Here is a 15696-nt window from a genome sequence, read left to right as displayed (position 1 = left end):
CACTCCTGTCTCTGCAGGATCTGCAGATCCCAGTTCCCAGAGAGATCCAGAGGTGATTGCTGCCTCTCCTGTAGGGCTGCAAGTTCCCACCACAGGGGCTCAGCATCTGCAGAACCACCCCGTGATGGGCTGGCAGCACAGCTGTGAGGGGACACGGGCTACAGTATCACCATCCGTTTGAGAAAGAAAACAGGAATCTGATGAAGCAGTAATGAAATGATCTACCCCAAAAATCTAACACATCTGGGAGCTACCATGGAGCTGTCAGCATCCTGGTGTGTCCTCATCCTTAAAGCCTCAGGATGAGGGTGGAGTGTTTGATTTTGTATCACAGGAACTATGGCTTTAGGATTTAAAAGTTTAAAGGGATAATGCCTTAAACATAGCAGTTGTTTCTGAGCCCTGCGTGGCCTCTCCCCCTTCTCAGCTGACTCCAAATGGTAAAGATCAGTGAGATGCTGGCTCCCTCCTCAGCTCCTGTAGCCTTCCAAAGGCAAGACAGAGCTTTGGTGCACACCCACAACAGTCAGGGTCCCAGCGCATAAGTGTAGAACATCTCCTACAGATTTACAGTTGCTGACATCTCATTGTATCCCTTCTCTCACAGTGCTGTGGCCTCAGAGGAGGGGCAGACCCAGCACATTAAGCTTCTGCCTTCCTCCAGCCTGATTGAAGAGGTTGTGCAGCTGGGAAGGTACAAAAGCCCGAAAACAGATATTTTTATTTCATTTTTAATGAGTTGCATCAATGCTATTCAAGCAGAGTTGTTGTGGTGCCTGCTGAACACCTGCTGGGGGAGGTGCAGTGCCAGCGGGCACTCAGCACATACAAAAGCAGTGAGCAGGGCATCAGGCAGAGCCTGCCTTCTCCCAGGGTTTGGAGAAAGCCTTGGGAGGGGAGAGGACAAGGGAGCAGCCCCATCTCTCTCCATCTGCTTATGGGTACTCCCAGAGCTGACCTCTTGAGAGTGCAGTAGCAGCCTCACTCGAGGCAAGTCACCCACAGACACTTTGGATGGAGCAGTCCTGAATTTCTGGACATTTTTAGACTTCTCAGACTTTAAATACAAAGAGCCAGACAGAGCAAAGATGTATGCTGGCTAGGCTGTAACATGCACCTACAACTCTGGACCAGAAAACATTCCAGACTTCCAGCCTCAGTTCCCTGGCTGCAGGAGTGACCCTCCATGTCTGGGTGCTGCTGCTGGGAAGGCTGTGCCTGCAGTGTACTTCAGACACCGCAGACTCCTAGCAGGCCCTGAAGCTTCAAGACAAAAAAGGGAAACAAATCTGGGAGCACATGACAGAAGGTTTTCCCTCAGGACTATTATGTGCATATCACATCTCATATCCTTTCCCATTCATACACTGGTGGACTCACAGCAACAGCAAATCTTCAGGTCTGCACGTCAGGGTTTCTTTTCTCCACCCATTAGCTTTGAATCTGTGAGTTACTCTGCAGAAGTCAGAGGGAGATAAAAAAACAAGAAGAGGGATAGAGGGTACAACAGCAAGGAGTAACTCAGGGCTGGCAAACTACCATTAGCAAAGGGATTATTACATTTCTGTGTTACATACAGACATTCTAATGGATAATGAAGAAAGCAACAAAGTTCATCACTGGTCTGGCGCTGTGTCACTGTGTGCCAGGAGTTACATCTCAGGAGGGCAGTTAACTTGATCCGTGGGCATCATTTTCTCAGTGTCAATCTTGTAGGACTGGAGAATGCTCTTCAGGTGGTCCACAGTTTCTGGGTGCATCTCAGGAGCTCTTGATTTAATCCAGGCATAGTCAATGTGGAAGAGCCAGAGTATATTGGTGCAGGAGTAAACCAATGAGTAGTTTTCATAGTCAGTGGAGATGACCCAGTAAGGGGCAGAAGGCATGACTAGGAGAAAGAAAGGCACTGTGAATGTGAAACATAACCCACTCTGGGTGGCTCTGCAGCACCAGAGCAAAAGCTCCTGGTGCTCTTTCCACTTTTGCTGCTCCTGGGCCTCATAACTGTGGTCACCACAGCCAGCTATAATTTATAAAAGCCTATCAGGACTCCTTGTTTTGCACAGAGGGACTCAAGAAAGCCACAAAGCCCTGTGTAGGTAAGTCTTAAGCTGAACAACAACCAAGAGCCACCAACAACCAACCCAGCTTGGAACTGTGTGAGGGCTGGGAGCTGAGTCCATTGACTTGAGGAGCACAAACCCAACCTCCCTTCCACCACCCCCTGCCCACACAGCCCATGGAGTGGGAATTGGTATGGCTCAGCCCATCCCACCAGCACCTGCAATATGTACCAGATTCTGTTCTCCATCAGGCTTCTACAGCCAAAGAATCTGCTCTGATGAAGGGCAGACACTCCAGCTTCAAACTGTCAGGCAGAAAGCAGAGGGGAGTCCCCCAGGCAGAAGTAAGGGCCCTGAGATTTATGTCTGATGGCCTCAGGAATGCTGGTGCTGATCTCTGGGACTCGTGGCAGGTGATTAGGGTTGCACACTCCACAGGCAAAATGGCTGCTGCTGGTGCCTTAGCAGTGCATAATTAAATCTGTCTGTGCTCATATACAATAACTGTCCTACACAAGTACCTCTGATCTACCCATTTCTCCAAATAACTTTTCTGTGTAAGTGCTGTGATACAGCCCAGGAAAAGGTGTGAGGGATCAGGATAGAAAGGGAGCCAAGAGGAGACTCCTGCTCACTTGCCAAGTGATGCTGTGGACAGAGAAAAGTCCTCAGCAACACGCTCAGCAACGTGGACACAGTGCACTGCCCCTGCCACATGTTACGTTGACAAGGGAAGAAAACCCAAACAAGCCCACATTATTAACAGTTATTATAGGGTGCCAGTAAGCAGAGGCAGGGTGGGCTAGTAGCTATACTGCTGTATTCAGAAAAACTAGCCTACTCCTGGCTCTTGCAGAGCTGTGGGGCTGCCTCCCCTGCCTCCCCACTCCCTGTCCCTGTTTGTGAAATGACCAGGAGGGAGGTGACCTGTTGATCTTTCCTGCTTTGACATCAGTTCCTGCAGAGTGCTCTGCCACCGCAGGGACTATTGCTATAAATGATATAAACACCACCAACCACTGCCTGCTGGTCGCAAGATCTCTTCTAGCCCTTTGCTACTGCCCCATCATGCTGCACTGATGTCCCTGGGGCAGCTTTGTCTCCTGCTGTGCCAGTTTTGCACCCCTGATGACACACAGCAGTGTCTGCACTGTGCAGGTGCTGCCTCCTGTGCTGCTGGGGCCAGCAGGCACTGGGGGGCAAGGGGGCTCTGAGCTCCATCCAGACACTTACACCAGTTAAAGCGGACCCCCAGCTTGGCCGGCTCCCTGACATCCATGTGCATGATTTCTCCTTCAACTTCATTGACTTTGCCATTGGAACTAAAGGGAGAATGACAAGGTGAGACATAAAATCAGGTGAGTTTGAAATACTTTTTTTTTTTTTTTTTTTTTTTTTTTTAATGCATCTTCACATCCCTTCATCTGACCATCTGCTGAGTTGTTGTCTGAAAGATGTACTGGCTAACCACAGCATCCCCAGAGGAAGAGAACACCCCTGGGCACAGCCTCAGCAGTGTCCAGGGCACAGCAGGACAAATGTTCTCCAGGTTAAACCACCCCAGGGTGTCTCTCTCCAAGTGCCCCTGCCAGTGGGGTGTACAATGGTAGAGAAAAGAGTGCAAGACCCCTCCACACAGGACAGGAGGATCCCATCACTGATCTGAGATGTGCCAGGCAGCAGCTGAACTTGTGCTAGTTGAGGAAAGCATTCCTGTGTCCATGACTGCATTTTTTCCAGGTCATGGCACATTCCTCCTACACAAATTACCTTGGTAAGCCAGGGTTTATTTCAGGGCTGGTTCAGAGCACTCCCCTGATGGCAGCAATCCCTAGGGCTCTGGTTGCCTATATTATAATTGCATTTTTCCCCAGATGCCTCAAGACCTGGATGCTGCCTGTGGGGCAGAAAGGTGTCATGATCGCCTGTGACAAGGAGGCAGATGCCACCCAGCAGCTGAGGTGAAGAGGATGATGCTGAAACCGTGCACAGTGCACACCTGCCCCAAAATATTCTTGACGTTTCAGGGTCCTGAGCTGCTGCAGTGGTGGCAACAACAGTCAGATAAATCTCCCACAAATTAATTCAGGGGCAAATAAAGCTCCAGCTGTCTGCCAGGAGCTGCAGAGACAGAGCTGCCGAGTCAGCGTGCGGCATGGATGCTGCTCTTGGCCGGTCCCCGGGTATGTGTCGCTCCCTTGTTGTCATTGTGAGCCAGGACACAGCCCCAGTGCCGCGCCGGGAGAGCAGGGGACGGCGCCGAGTTCGCCTCTCTCTCCCTCTCATTCCTTCAGCCACTTGACAGCCGGTGATGGGAGGAGATTAATTAATATCTGCATCTGTCCGTGCAAAAAGCCAGGAAGGTTCGGGATAATTGGAAACTATCAAGTGTAATAAAGGGAACAATCACTGCATTCACTTTGCTCGCTGTTTCAACTGGCGATGATTGCTGATCCCCTTCCACAGCAGTTACCATCAATGCAATGTAAAAGCTCCAGAAAAAGGCTGACAAATACTTGTTTAAGTAAAAATGACCCATGTGCTTCATCTTCCCTGCCCTTTTCCTTTGTGTCCCTTCACTCTAAAGCAGAGAGTAGCATGGGGCACAGGCGTCTTTCAGCACATAGGGGTACAAGGTGGGGGTTGCCACCCCACAGCCAGACCCACAACCCACTCGGGAAGGACCCAGGACTTCTGACTTCTCAGCTATCACTTGGGATTGCAAACCAGTCAGGGGGGAGACCCAGGCTATTTCACACTGGAGTATGTGCATTTGATCTGTTTTCTCACTACTCACCTTAAACAGTGAGATAGAGACCTGGCGAGCCCCAGGGAAGCACTGGCAGAAACCAGAGACCCACAGCTGTGCTGTAACCACAGCAAAGCCCATTATCCCAGCAGAGCCACTGCAACAACAGGGTGTCTCCCCTAGCACCTACAGACTCAGAAACAGGCAATCTGGAGAGACACAGCCTCCCAGGACGGCAAGAGAGATGACAGAAGTGCCATCACTGGCACATGAGGACACAGCCTGAATGCAAATACTTACAGCAATTCCTTGTTGATCACCTTGAACTTCCCGTTCTCCTTCAGAGAGTAATTTGCCTGGATGCAGCTTCCTTTCTCAAAGCTTGAGGGCAGCTTCTCTATCTCGTACCACTTCCCCAAATACTGATAGAAGAAAATCCAGAGAGACTCTTTTAGCACAAGAGGGCTGAGGCAGAGCAGCCTGGCTCATCTCTCAGCACAGTTTTGCCTGCATGGTTCATTCAAGCATCCCCCCCTTGGTGCAGGAGGCTGTGGGGGGCTTCTCGGGGCTACAAACCCACCCTGGCAGCTCTAGCATAAGGAGAAGGGACCAGACCTGCCAACCCCTCCATATGCCCTGGCAGTCTGTCATGGCTCCCATTCCCCCTTCACCTAACTCACTACCCACCCTGAGATTTTTAGAAAGCTTTTCACACCTGGTTGATGTCGAAGTCTTCTTGGACTGGTGGATCTGGGCATGGTCCCATGTGGAACATCTGGCCTTTTCCAAAGCTGAGAAGGCTGAGTAGGATTGAGAGCTGCACTGCTGTGCCCAGCATGGCTGTGCTGGGATGATGGTGGGAAACAGACCTGGGGAGGAGGAAAATAGCTGAGCTGGTGCTTCTGTGGAACAGAACTTTTCATGAAATACATGAAGAAGGACAGGAGGTTTGCAGCAGGGCACTTTGAGGGTGAAGCAAGGAGAAAAATATCATGAGAAAAGCACAAATGCACTGTGCCAAGTCACAAACCCAAAATGGTTGTGTTGGAGACCATAAAAATGTTTGTCCAAAATGTTCTCCTTGTGCTCAGACTGTGCCCAGCAGATCTGCGGAAGGAAGACAATGCCTGGTGAGAGCACTTGTACCTATCACTCACACCTGACACCCAGCAAGATGCAGGGGTGACAAACACCCAAGGCCACACAGGAGCACTGTCATCTGCCCAAAGCTGAGGAAAGAGGAAATGCACAGATGTTTGCTATATGATACTGGAGTACAAGAAAAAGGTTCTGGAGCTGAGACAGAGCCAGGACCCTGGGACAGAGAAGCAAGCAGGGACATCCCCACGAGGGCTGCCAGGCTCTGAAAGGTGGTGGGAGGGACCCACAGCTTCCACCAGAGGGGTCTCTGCATGCTGGGGTGTACACAGCACTGCAAGGCGGGGAAATTGGTTGAGTCAGCACCAAATAAACCATGAACTGACCCCAGAAATTTCACTGCAAGGAGGAAAAGGACACATTTTCCCATGGAACAGAGGTGGGAGCTGTGCTGCTCACCCCCAAGCAGCCCCTGGAGCCAGGATGCTGCCCATGCGCTTTGTGCTTTCCTTGGGCCAGGCTGGCACCGACAGACCCTTCAGCACTGGGCTGCTCTGCCTCCCTGGCCAGAAACTCCCCTGCAGGAGCAGCAGTTGCTTTTTCCCCAAGCTTAAAAGAAAAGCCCAGTCTGTGTCCAGCCACAGGGCATGGGCATTGCTGCAGACACAAAGGAAGCTCCCGTTTTGAATCTCTTAATTCAGGAACATACCTTGGCTGGTGAGGCTGAGTGATGCTCTGTGGAGGACCAGGGCTGCAAGGAACAGCTCTGTGGTGAGTTCTCCACCTCCTTATTTTATAAGCACGCTGGGATCATCATTATTCAGCATGAGCACAAGCCACTCCCTGGTCCTTGACATGTTTTGTTTTTGTGTCAGGCCAGTCAGCTGCCTTAGATCTGCAGCTGGTACGAAGCTGGAGATGGGCTGGAACTTGGCTGCTCACCCAGGCAAATAAAGGCACCCCACATGTCTGGGTATCACCCCACAGCTGCAGAGCTCTCTGCCTTTCAGCAGGGGCAGAGCACCTGGGCGCAAACAGCAGGGGAAAGAAAGAAGGGCCACAGCCTTGGATAGGGGCTGGGGACAGCAGCAGCTCCTGTCTTGCTCTGTAGCAACCATCAGTGTGGTCCCAGAAATGATGTGCATCCTCCTCTCCCTATTCAGAGCCATCCTGGGGGCCCCAGAGCCCTGGGGATCCTCCAGGTTACTCCAGCATGCTTGTCCCCATGACAGTCATTCACAGGAGGGCATAGGGAGAATTAGGGAGCAGGAGGCATTGTAGGCTTGTCTGAGGAGTTGCAAAACCTCACAAACAATTTTTTTCTTAGACTGGTAAATCTCATTAGAAAGAAAGATGCCTGTGCAATAAGTTTAATGCTGACCTGGCAGTTTTTCCAACAGGTGCCCAGCAAATGGCTTTGACAGCAGAGCAGCCATCTGTGAAGGCAGCCTGTCCCCTGAGTTATGCAAGGAGAGTTGAATAACAGACAGGATGCTCTTTGTGTTTGATTACATTTTCTTGGAATCTAATCTGTATCGAGATTTTCTTTCTCTGTGTGTTTTTACACAGTGCACCACCTGCCTTATACATGCACACAAACACTCTTGAGCACCTGGCTGCCCAAACGCCACCCCAAGAGCCACAAACCATAGAATCAGAGTGGTTGTGTTTGGAAGAGACCTTAAGAATCATCCAGTTCCAACACCCCTGTGTGGGCAGGGACACAAAACCAGGTTGCTGAAAGCCCCATCCAACCTGGCCTTGAACATGTCCAGGGGTGGGACATAGACACCTTCCCTGGGCAGCCTGTAAAGCTGTGGATCCCCCATCCCTCGAGATGTTCAAAGCTCAGTTCTGTCTCTTACCCTTACTGGTGCCATGCTGCTGAGGTGTGCCCTGAAACACTGGTGTTGGAGGGGAAGCCACTGCCCAAGTATTCATCAGTCAAGGAGTTGCACACAAACCACCTGAGTCCATAACTGGCAGGACCAGTGGGCATCCTTTACAGTGGGCATCTCCAGCAAGCCAATGGATGCTGCCTCCAACTCCACTCACACTCTTTGCATCCTTCAGGCTTGACCTTAGATTTCCTGCAACAGAGTCTCAGGTGCTGGATCTTATAAAATAAATAATTTAATTGAAAGGTACAGCAGAAGGGTCAGCTTGAGCTGGGTCTCCCCAGAGGAGACCCCCAAAAAAGAAATTCCTAAGCTATTATTATATCCTTGTGAACCCACCTCTGAAGTGCTGTTCATGCATCTTTCCTGGCAATTTTTCAAGGGGGGGGCTTCTAAAAATTTATTGAATTCTTCCCTGTCAAGGCAGGCAGGCTGCTGACTAGTATTATCTTGTTGATAAGCAGTTTTTGCTGAGGGTTATAGGCTCTTCATCTCATGGATTAGACTTCTTTTGCACCTACACTCATAACAACCAAAACATCTGTATGTTATCATCATTTTTCTCATACTAAAAAGATAAAGCACAGCACTGTATCACATACTAAGAAAATTAACTGCATCGTGGCCTAAGGTTTCAGCAAATCTAGCTAATCACACTAAGCAGAGCCTGGCAAGCAACACAAATCACACAGTACTATAACTTTCAATAACCTAGTCTAATTAAAATGTATTTATTTAAGCTGAACAACTAGTACCTCTCAACAATGGCCACAGCTGAAGTGGTCCCATGACCTCAATGGCCATGGATGAATATGGCTCATCCAATGCACACCCAGCAGCAAGAGCCAGGGGTGAAGAGCTTGAGGGAAGGAAGCACCCTCTCCATGGCCCTGCTGGCAGCACGTGCCATGGGACAGAGGAGCAGGGAGGGGCTGTCCCTGCCCTTCCCAGCTCCCTTTGCAGTTTGTCAGCAACCATTGTGTGCATGTCCCTGATGGGGTTGCTCTGACTTCCCATACCAAAGTAAGAGGTGTCCTGCAGACCTGCCACAAGTCTCACATTCATTTGCACCTCTTGTGATGCAAACAGGTTAGAAATCAGGAAAACCCTGGATGGATGCCCTGACCTGGTTGGAAAGAGGGCTGTCAGGCACTATGAGCCCTGCTGCATATGGCAATGTGACTGTGGAGATGGGCTTCCCCACATGCAGCATTCCAGGAAGCTCCATTTATCTCCTGAGCTTGGCTGCTTGCATTCTGCAGAGCAACCAGGGGATAAAGCACTGTGGAGCAATCAACCATGGCCAGGGCTGAGCATCTGCCCTACGTGCATGAGAGGAAGCCTGTGGAGCTCTGTCTGCGTGCATTCCCACATGAAGCACTCTCCTGCAGGATGGAGTGAGGACACCCTGGCTGTGATGGCTGAGTTTTGCCTTTGAATGGGCCTGATAAAATCCTCTGCCTTACTGCAGCAGGGGAGGCTTGTGCTCATTCTGGCCTCCAGGCACTGCCCAACACCCAAGGGCTGTCTTGCAGTGCTGGCCTTGTCAGACTTGACAAGGCTTGCAGATTGCCCCCCAGTTCCCTGTGGCTAAGGTCACACCAGAGCAGTGAGGCACTCACCCAGCCATGCTCCATGAAACCTGCTTCAGGAGTGTGCATTCCCACCTGGGATGTGACCAGGAGGCAACAAGTGACCAGGAGCAACCAGGAGCCAACACTTCTTGAGCTCCGGTGACAGCAAAGATGGCTCATGGGGTGGGCTTTCCTATAACCATCAGCTCCTTTGCATCCAGCACCAACAACACAAACCTGTGTCTTGGTTGGTAATACAGGGGTCCCACCTCCAGCCCAAGGAAGCACCTTCAGAAGCCCAGAGGCTACAGTGCATGGAGTCCCCCTCATCTTCTTGGCTGCTGCCAGCCAAGGGGCGTCCCACATCTCACATCTCGAAGCACAAATGATGAGAGCTGGCAGCCCAGCACACTGCCAGCTGCTGTGACCTGTCTCTAATCGAGCACTCACTGCACCCTCCCCTGGGGCACATTTCTGGGCTCTACCTGCCCACAGGGAGAAGCACCCAGGTATCAGCTGCTCCTGAGCTGGAATGCAGAAGGCTCAGGCTCCTGCAGCTGAGTCCCTGCTCAGGACACCAGGCCAGGACATGTTCACCAGGTACCCCATTCCCAGCACCTCCAGCACCCACTGGTACCAGTGGTCTGCACAGACCAGGGCCCTGCTCCATGACCTGCTTGGTTTTATCCTGGATCAGGACTCTGCTCATGAGCCCGTCTGCCTTCAGCGCACAGGGGAGCAAGGGTTCGGGACAAAGCATAACCTTGTAATTGCACCTAATTGTGGGGTAGGGAGGAGACTTCCCCACCTGCAGTGGGTAAGTTCATGCTGCAGTTCATACCCTGGAGCAAAGGAGGGGACCCAGATCAAAGGGCAGGAAGCTGGAGCAGGGGAGAAATCTGGGCAAAGTGGGGGGGCATGCACTGGACGTGCTCAGAGAGCTTCAGGCAAGAATGAAGCCTACCCAACATTTTTGGGTGATGGGGCAGCTGCAAGGCAGACATACAGGGTGTGGGCACAGCCCATGGAGGGGGAGGAGCTGCAGGGGTGATGGGATGTGGCAGCAGGGTCACTGCAGATGGAGCAGCACATGTGGGGAGGCAGGAGGGGAGCAGGGGGAGCAGGGGAAAGGGGGAGGGTGTGCATGGGGGCATATGATGTGCGTGCACAGCCTTTGGGAAACACATGGATGGGCTACATGGGCTGGGATTTTCTGCTGTTACATGGCTGTTACATAGAGACAAGGCTCTAAGCCATGAGTGCTGCTAGCAAAGAAACCCCAGAACAAGTCGGAGCTACAGATACAATGAGGCCAGTTGAGGGCAACTTGGTTGACTGCAGAAGTGGGCCTATCCCACCACACACCTCAGGCCACCCTGAAATCAGCTCCTGGCAGCCCTATGACAGAGATGCTGCAGCTGACCAGGCTCCCCAGGGAAAGGCTGTCTTACCACGCTGCAATTTCAGCAACTGCAGAGCAGCACCCCGAAGTTCCACACCTGCCATGGAACAGGACAGCAGACAGAGTGACACCATCATCTCAAGGCTGTGATGAAATCCTTTATGTTACTTAGGTCTGCCAAGAAACTGCCCGATCTCCCCAGCAGGAAAAGCATGCAGGGAGGCACTGCAGGGACCAGGAGATCCAGGCACACCCTTTGCTTGTGGGTCACTGCCAGCTCCAGCCCTGGGATGCACTGTCCTTTGGCTTCCTGTCCCCATGAAGAAGCTTTCATCTCCAAATGGTGTCTGAACAAGCCAGACACACAGGGGCTGGAGGGCAGTCATGAGCACAGCTATTTTGCACCATTCTGCGTGAACAGATCCTGTCTTCATGCCTGCTCCCTTTGAAGCCCCAATCCTGGAGCCTCTCCGCAGGGCCTGCAGCATTGGGGCATTTTGTGCTGGGACCCAGGATATCCAGGGAGTCCCGAGATTCCCAACACAGAGACAACATTCTTGGAATGGAAAATTCTTCCCAACTCAGGAGATGCCTTCCATCCTCTCTCTGGATTTTCTTCTGCAAGTTCATTTTTCTTGTTTTTCCTTCTTCTCTAAAGGAAATGGGGCTTTGGGTTGGCCAGACAAGCTGCAACATGTATATAGAAACAAAAATGAACTTGCAGACAGCACAGAGAAAGGGACGGCAGGTGGGAATTTTCTTGTGTTTTGAGGAGTGGCAAAAAATGGCTTTGAAATCTGCTCATGCCAAATAGTGTAAAATTTCAAATTAAAATTATTGCACCAAAGGAAGTAAACAGACTGAAGAGTGCATTGACCTCTAGGTTATGGGAACTTGATCCAAGGCAGGTCCATGAAAGATGTTGTGATTCATGTATATACAATTAGCAATTAACTCTCCACCCTGCAAATTATCCAATTATGTATTCAAAACACAAGAAACCAAAAAGACATATTTAAGACTTTGGAAAAGTAAAAGAGATATTATCATTTAAGTGACACACCCTGTTGTGCAGGGCCAGCAGTAGTTCTCTCTGGGCTCCCAGGAAGGACCTGCTCCCTGCCTTGCTTGGCACTGCCATCAAGGTCTGAATGCACAAGTCCCTGGAGAGGGATCCCTACTTTTCTGAAGGTAGAAAAAGCAAAATGAAACGAAGAAAAACATGGGTGAAGAGGTACAAAAGAGACAGCAGGACAAGCCTCTGCAGACAGAACTATATTGTGGAGCAAGAACTGGACCAGCAATAAAGCTTTTTCCCAGGCAGCAACTCACCCCCATGGATGTGCTCAGCATAAAAACTAGAGTTCAAGGAGTGCACTTAATCCTGGCTTTTCAGTATATCTCCAAAATGTGCTGCACCAGACTCAGCCTTTTGCTGCTAATTAAGGTACAGCTTTTCCTTTTTGTGTTTTTGTCCTGTCTGACACCACTAATCTGTTCTGCAATAATCTGGACAGTGGCTCTGCCTGGGTATCTTGGCTATTTCTGAGAACTGCATAACAGATTATATCTTTGATCTTCCTGTGGGAAATTATACATCTTCTCTTCATACCAAGTTGACCCCATTAGAATTTGGAGGTTTGTGAAATATTTGTCCCTGTTTCTATATGTTACTTACGCTGAACATGTGGCAGGGGTAGTTTATTATCAGCAGGCATAGGTCCAGATGTAGGAGTTGCAACACAAATACAACCACAACTCAGACTTTTCCAGCAGCCTTTGATGATGTCCGTCTGCCCATACCAGCATGAGTCTTTCTTGTACCAGACCCTGCAACAAGAACTTTTGCCAACTCATACAAGCACAGGTTGCCCCTGTGGTCAAGAAGTGAAGAAAGCAAGCTCAGCCTTGTGTTGCCGAGGACATAGGGAAGAGACAACATCTAGAGGGGAGCTCTGATGAAGATAAAAGAACAAGTCCTTTCCAAAAGGATCAGGAAGAAGAGTCCTCTGCAGAAGCTTGAGCAGCTGGGTTATCACAGCTATCCTAGGTCCCAGGCAGGGCAGGCACTGGGTCAGGTTTGGTTCTCACTGTGAGGAGGTGCCCAGCAGAAGGGGGCAGAGTGGGACTTCTTCAGTGGCTGAGGGAGCAGATCCTGGTCGATTTCACACTTAAATGGGCCCTCTCTGTGAACATCTGCTCAGAGGACAGTGCAATGGGTGCTGTGGGGCACTGGCTGCTGCAGCGGGGCTCAGGGTGCTGCTCTCCCTTCCCTCAGTGCCTCTGCACCCCTCTGAGCAGCAGCCAACAGGCACCTCGATTCTTGCTGCCCTGTTCTGCATCCTGCTTCTCAGAGGATAGCTCCCACATTCCCCCATGGATTCATCATGCATTTTTCTGAACTCCTTAGGCAGCCCCCGGCATAATGATACCTATTATAAATGCTGTAAAAAATGCCATTAAACATACTTTAAGCGCACTTTCTGCAAAAGGACTTTCTGTTCTCCCAGAGCAGGCACAGTGATCTGTTCACAGCACCACCAGCTCTGTCCAGTAGATGCCCAAGTAAGGTTATTTAAGGCCTATAGCTCTATTTTCTGCAGCTGAACCATATTTCATCATCTCAGCTCAGGAATGCATTGATAAAGTTACACAATTATATTTTCTATGACCTATATACTGCGTACATCTTCCTCTTGACATAGATTTATAGCATGTGGGTAACTACATCTCTGCTCATGGAAAGAGTGAACAGACTCTGTTGCATTAAGAAATGAAATTAAGAAATTTCCTGAAGGTTATGCCACCCTGCCAGCCAAATGCAAAGCCCTTCAGCAGGGACATGGGCTCTCTGAAGTGTGGGAGCACTTCAGAATTCACTTCAAGTCAGCAATTTGCATCAGCTACCAGGAGTGCAGGAATCACACCCAGAGTCCAGGCATGACCTCTGACACTCAGATATTCACCACTCCCAGGCCTCAAGGTTGTTCTATATGTGTTTTATATATGTGGGAGGAAGATCTAGATCTGAGTGTGGCATTTTGGTCCCAATAGACTTTTCCACAGGCCAGCACAGCACTTCTAATCCCCTCTCTGAGCCCCCTGATCTCACACCACAGGTCAGAAAAAAAATTTAAGACTCCCTTTTCTGAAAGAGCAGGCTGCAGAGCAGAAAGACACTGGCATATATGTTTGGCTTTGCCCATGAATAGCTGCACTGAGGCTACTGAGCTCGAGCACACAAGCCTTGAGTTGAAACACGGGCCCAAGTGTCTGCTAGGCTGAAGTTTACATTCTACAGAAAATAAATAACATAAATTCAGTGGTCAGTGCTCTGACTTTGATTCAATACATAGTTGCAGTCTGAAATGGCACAGAGATACTATTCATAGTGAGTTTCATTCAAACAAGTTAGGAGAGTTTAGGAATGATTAGTTTAGACAGTGTTAAAAATGCTTTCATCTGTGCTGCACCCCAGGGATACAAGCCAGGCATGTATTCCAGTGCAGAGACTTGCAGTGGTTCAATGGGTGCTTTATACAATTAGCTTGAATTTTCTGAAAAAAGATGTCATACCTTAGATTACCAGCCAAAATTATTCTTCTGAAATCGTTGGTGCCCATGGAACAGAGCAAAAGCTTCCTGCAGCAGGGTAGGTGTACAGGAATGGAGGAACTTCCTTGGGATACGATGAAGCAACCTAGCACTGATTTTGAGTCTGTAAGAACACAGGCAGAACTGAAAGCCAATTCCTGGTCCCTGCCTGTGCCTGAAGACAGGAGACCCGCCTGAACCAGGGCCAGACTTTCCTGTGCCCAGTGCCATGTCTGCTGCCAGTGATCTGGGGACTTCCTGCTCCAGTTAGGGCTGCAGGTGGGCAGGGGCCACCTAGTACAGCTGTCCCCAAAGGTTGAGGGAACCAGGCAGCTGGCAGGTGGCTTGGGGATGGAAAAGTCTCTTGTTAGCACAGACAGACCAGAGCACCGACTGGATGGTTCCTTCCTGCACCTGCTCTAAGCCATCTCATGGCACAAGCCATGACACTATCCCTCAAAGTTGACCATTTCCCCTCAAAGCCTTTCTTGAATTCCCAGGGAGGTTTTCTGCAGGCACTTCTCCAGTATCAAAGTGCACTTTGGCTGTAATAGAGCACTTGATCCCCATCTTCTCCTCTGGAGGGTTGCCAGAGTAGGTACCTGCACAAGCATTTGTGCACTGCTTTCTTTAGGAAAAGCAGCCACATATCTGTGCTCCAGACACCCACTGGATATCTCCAGTGTGATGCAGGGACTGCCATGTCCTCCCTGCAAAAGGTGATGAATGTGTGGGGGTTTACCAGGGTGCATCCCATCTCCTGCCAGCTCTCTCTTTAGTCATGCTTTCTAGAGCACCAGTTACACTGCATTAGCAGTGGAAAGAGAAGGCACTTACTATGCTCCAAATGCTTCAACAGCCCTGAGAAGGCAGAAAACAGGAAGGAGACACAAGGACACACAGTGCTGGCAGCCTGCTGCCTGATTGTCATAGTAACCCTGGTTAAAGTCCCACCAGGAAAAAACTTGTACAGCATTTGACCCCACAAGGTGACCGGTACCACCCTGAGACATGAGCTCTGGCAGGGAGGCCCTGGAGTCACGCAGTAAAAGTTTTCCTCCAAGCTGCAGTTCAAGGTCCCTGGGCAAGGTGCCTGTGGAGTGATGGTTAAACTTGGTGCCTGTTTAAAAGCAACACAACAGTGTTAATGCTTGCCCTCAACCCTGGCACTTTTCCCCCAAAAGCTATAAAAGTTCAAAGGACTTGATAAGCCACTTGTAGCAGCTTTCATGCAGAATACTGGAGACACCACATTTTTAATTGTGCCACAAAAACTTAAGTCAGCCTATGGAAAGGGGGATAACACCTATTCTGGAAT

General features: G+C 50.1%; 1 protein-coding gene and 1 long non-coding RNA gene across 4 annotated transcripts; one reads left to right on the top strand and one right to left on the bottom strand.

The window, feature by feature from the left end:
- Positions 1–695: 695 nt before the first annotated feature.
- APOD (apolipoprotein D) lies at positions 696–14765 on the bottom strand. 2 transcript variants are annotated; one of them, XM_071752221.1, is made up of 5 exons: positions 14361–14765; positions 5528–5681; positions 5113–5234; positions 3297–3385; positions 696–1888 (listed from the first exon to the last, which is right to left on the bottom strand). In XM_071752221.1, exons 1-5 carry the CDS (start codon positions 14405–14407, stop codon positions 1653–1655), a joined length of 648 nt encoding a protein of 215 aa, XP_071608322.1. In that variant the 5' UTR covers positions 14408–14765; the 3' UTR covers positions 696–1652. The 2 variants fall into 2 exon arrangements, with proteins under 2 accessions (XP_071608322.1, XP_071608323.1); XM_071752222.1 differs by lacking the exon at positions 14361–14765 and adding an exon at positions 6620–8609.
- Positions 12145–13263, top strand: LOC139799822 (uncharacterized). Of its 2 annotated transcripts, none has more exons than XR_011727478.1 (2): positions 12145–12231; positions 12561–13263. It is a non-coding gene; the product is annotated as an uncharacterized lncRNA (long non-coding RNA). The 2 variants fall into 2 exon arrangements; XR_011727477.1 differs by having other exon boundaries at positions 12558–13263.
- Positions 14766–15696: the final 931 nt, after the last annotated feature.

Source organism: Heliangelus exortis, chromosome 9 (assembly GCF_036169615.1).
Source record: "Heliangelus exortis chromosome 9, bHelExo1.hap1, whole genome shotgun sequence".
In the NCBI taxonomy this organism is placed as follows: Eukaryota; Metazoa; Chordata; class Aves; order Apodiformes; family Trochilidae; genus Heliangelus; species Heliangelus exortis.
Note: the sequence above shows the minus strand (reverse complement) of the source record. Positions and strands in the feature narration are given on the sequence as shown.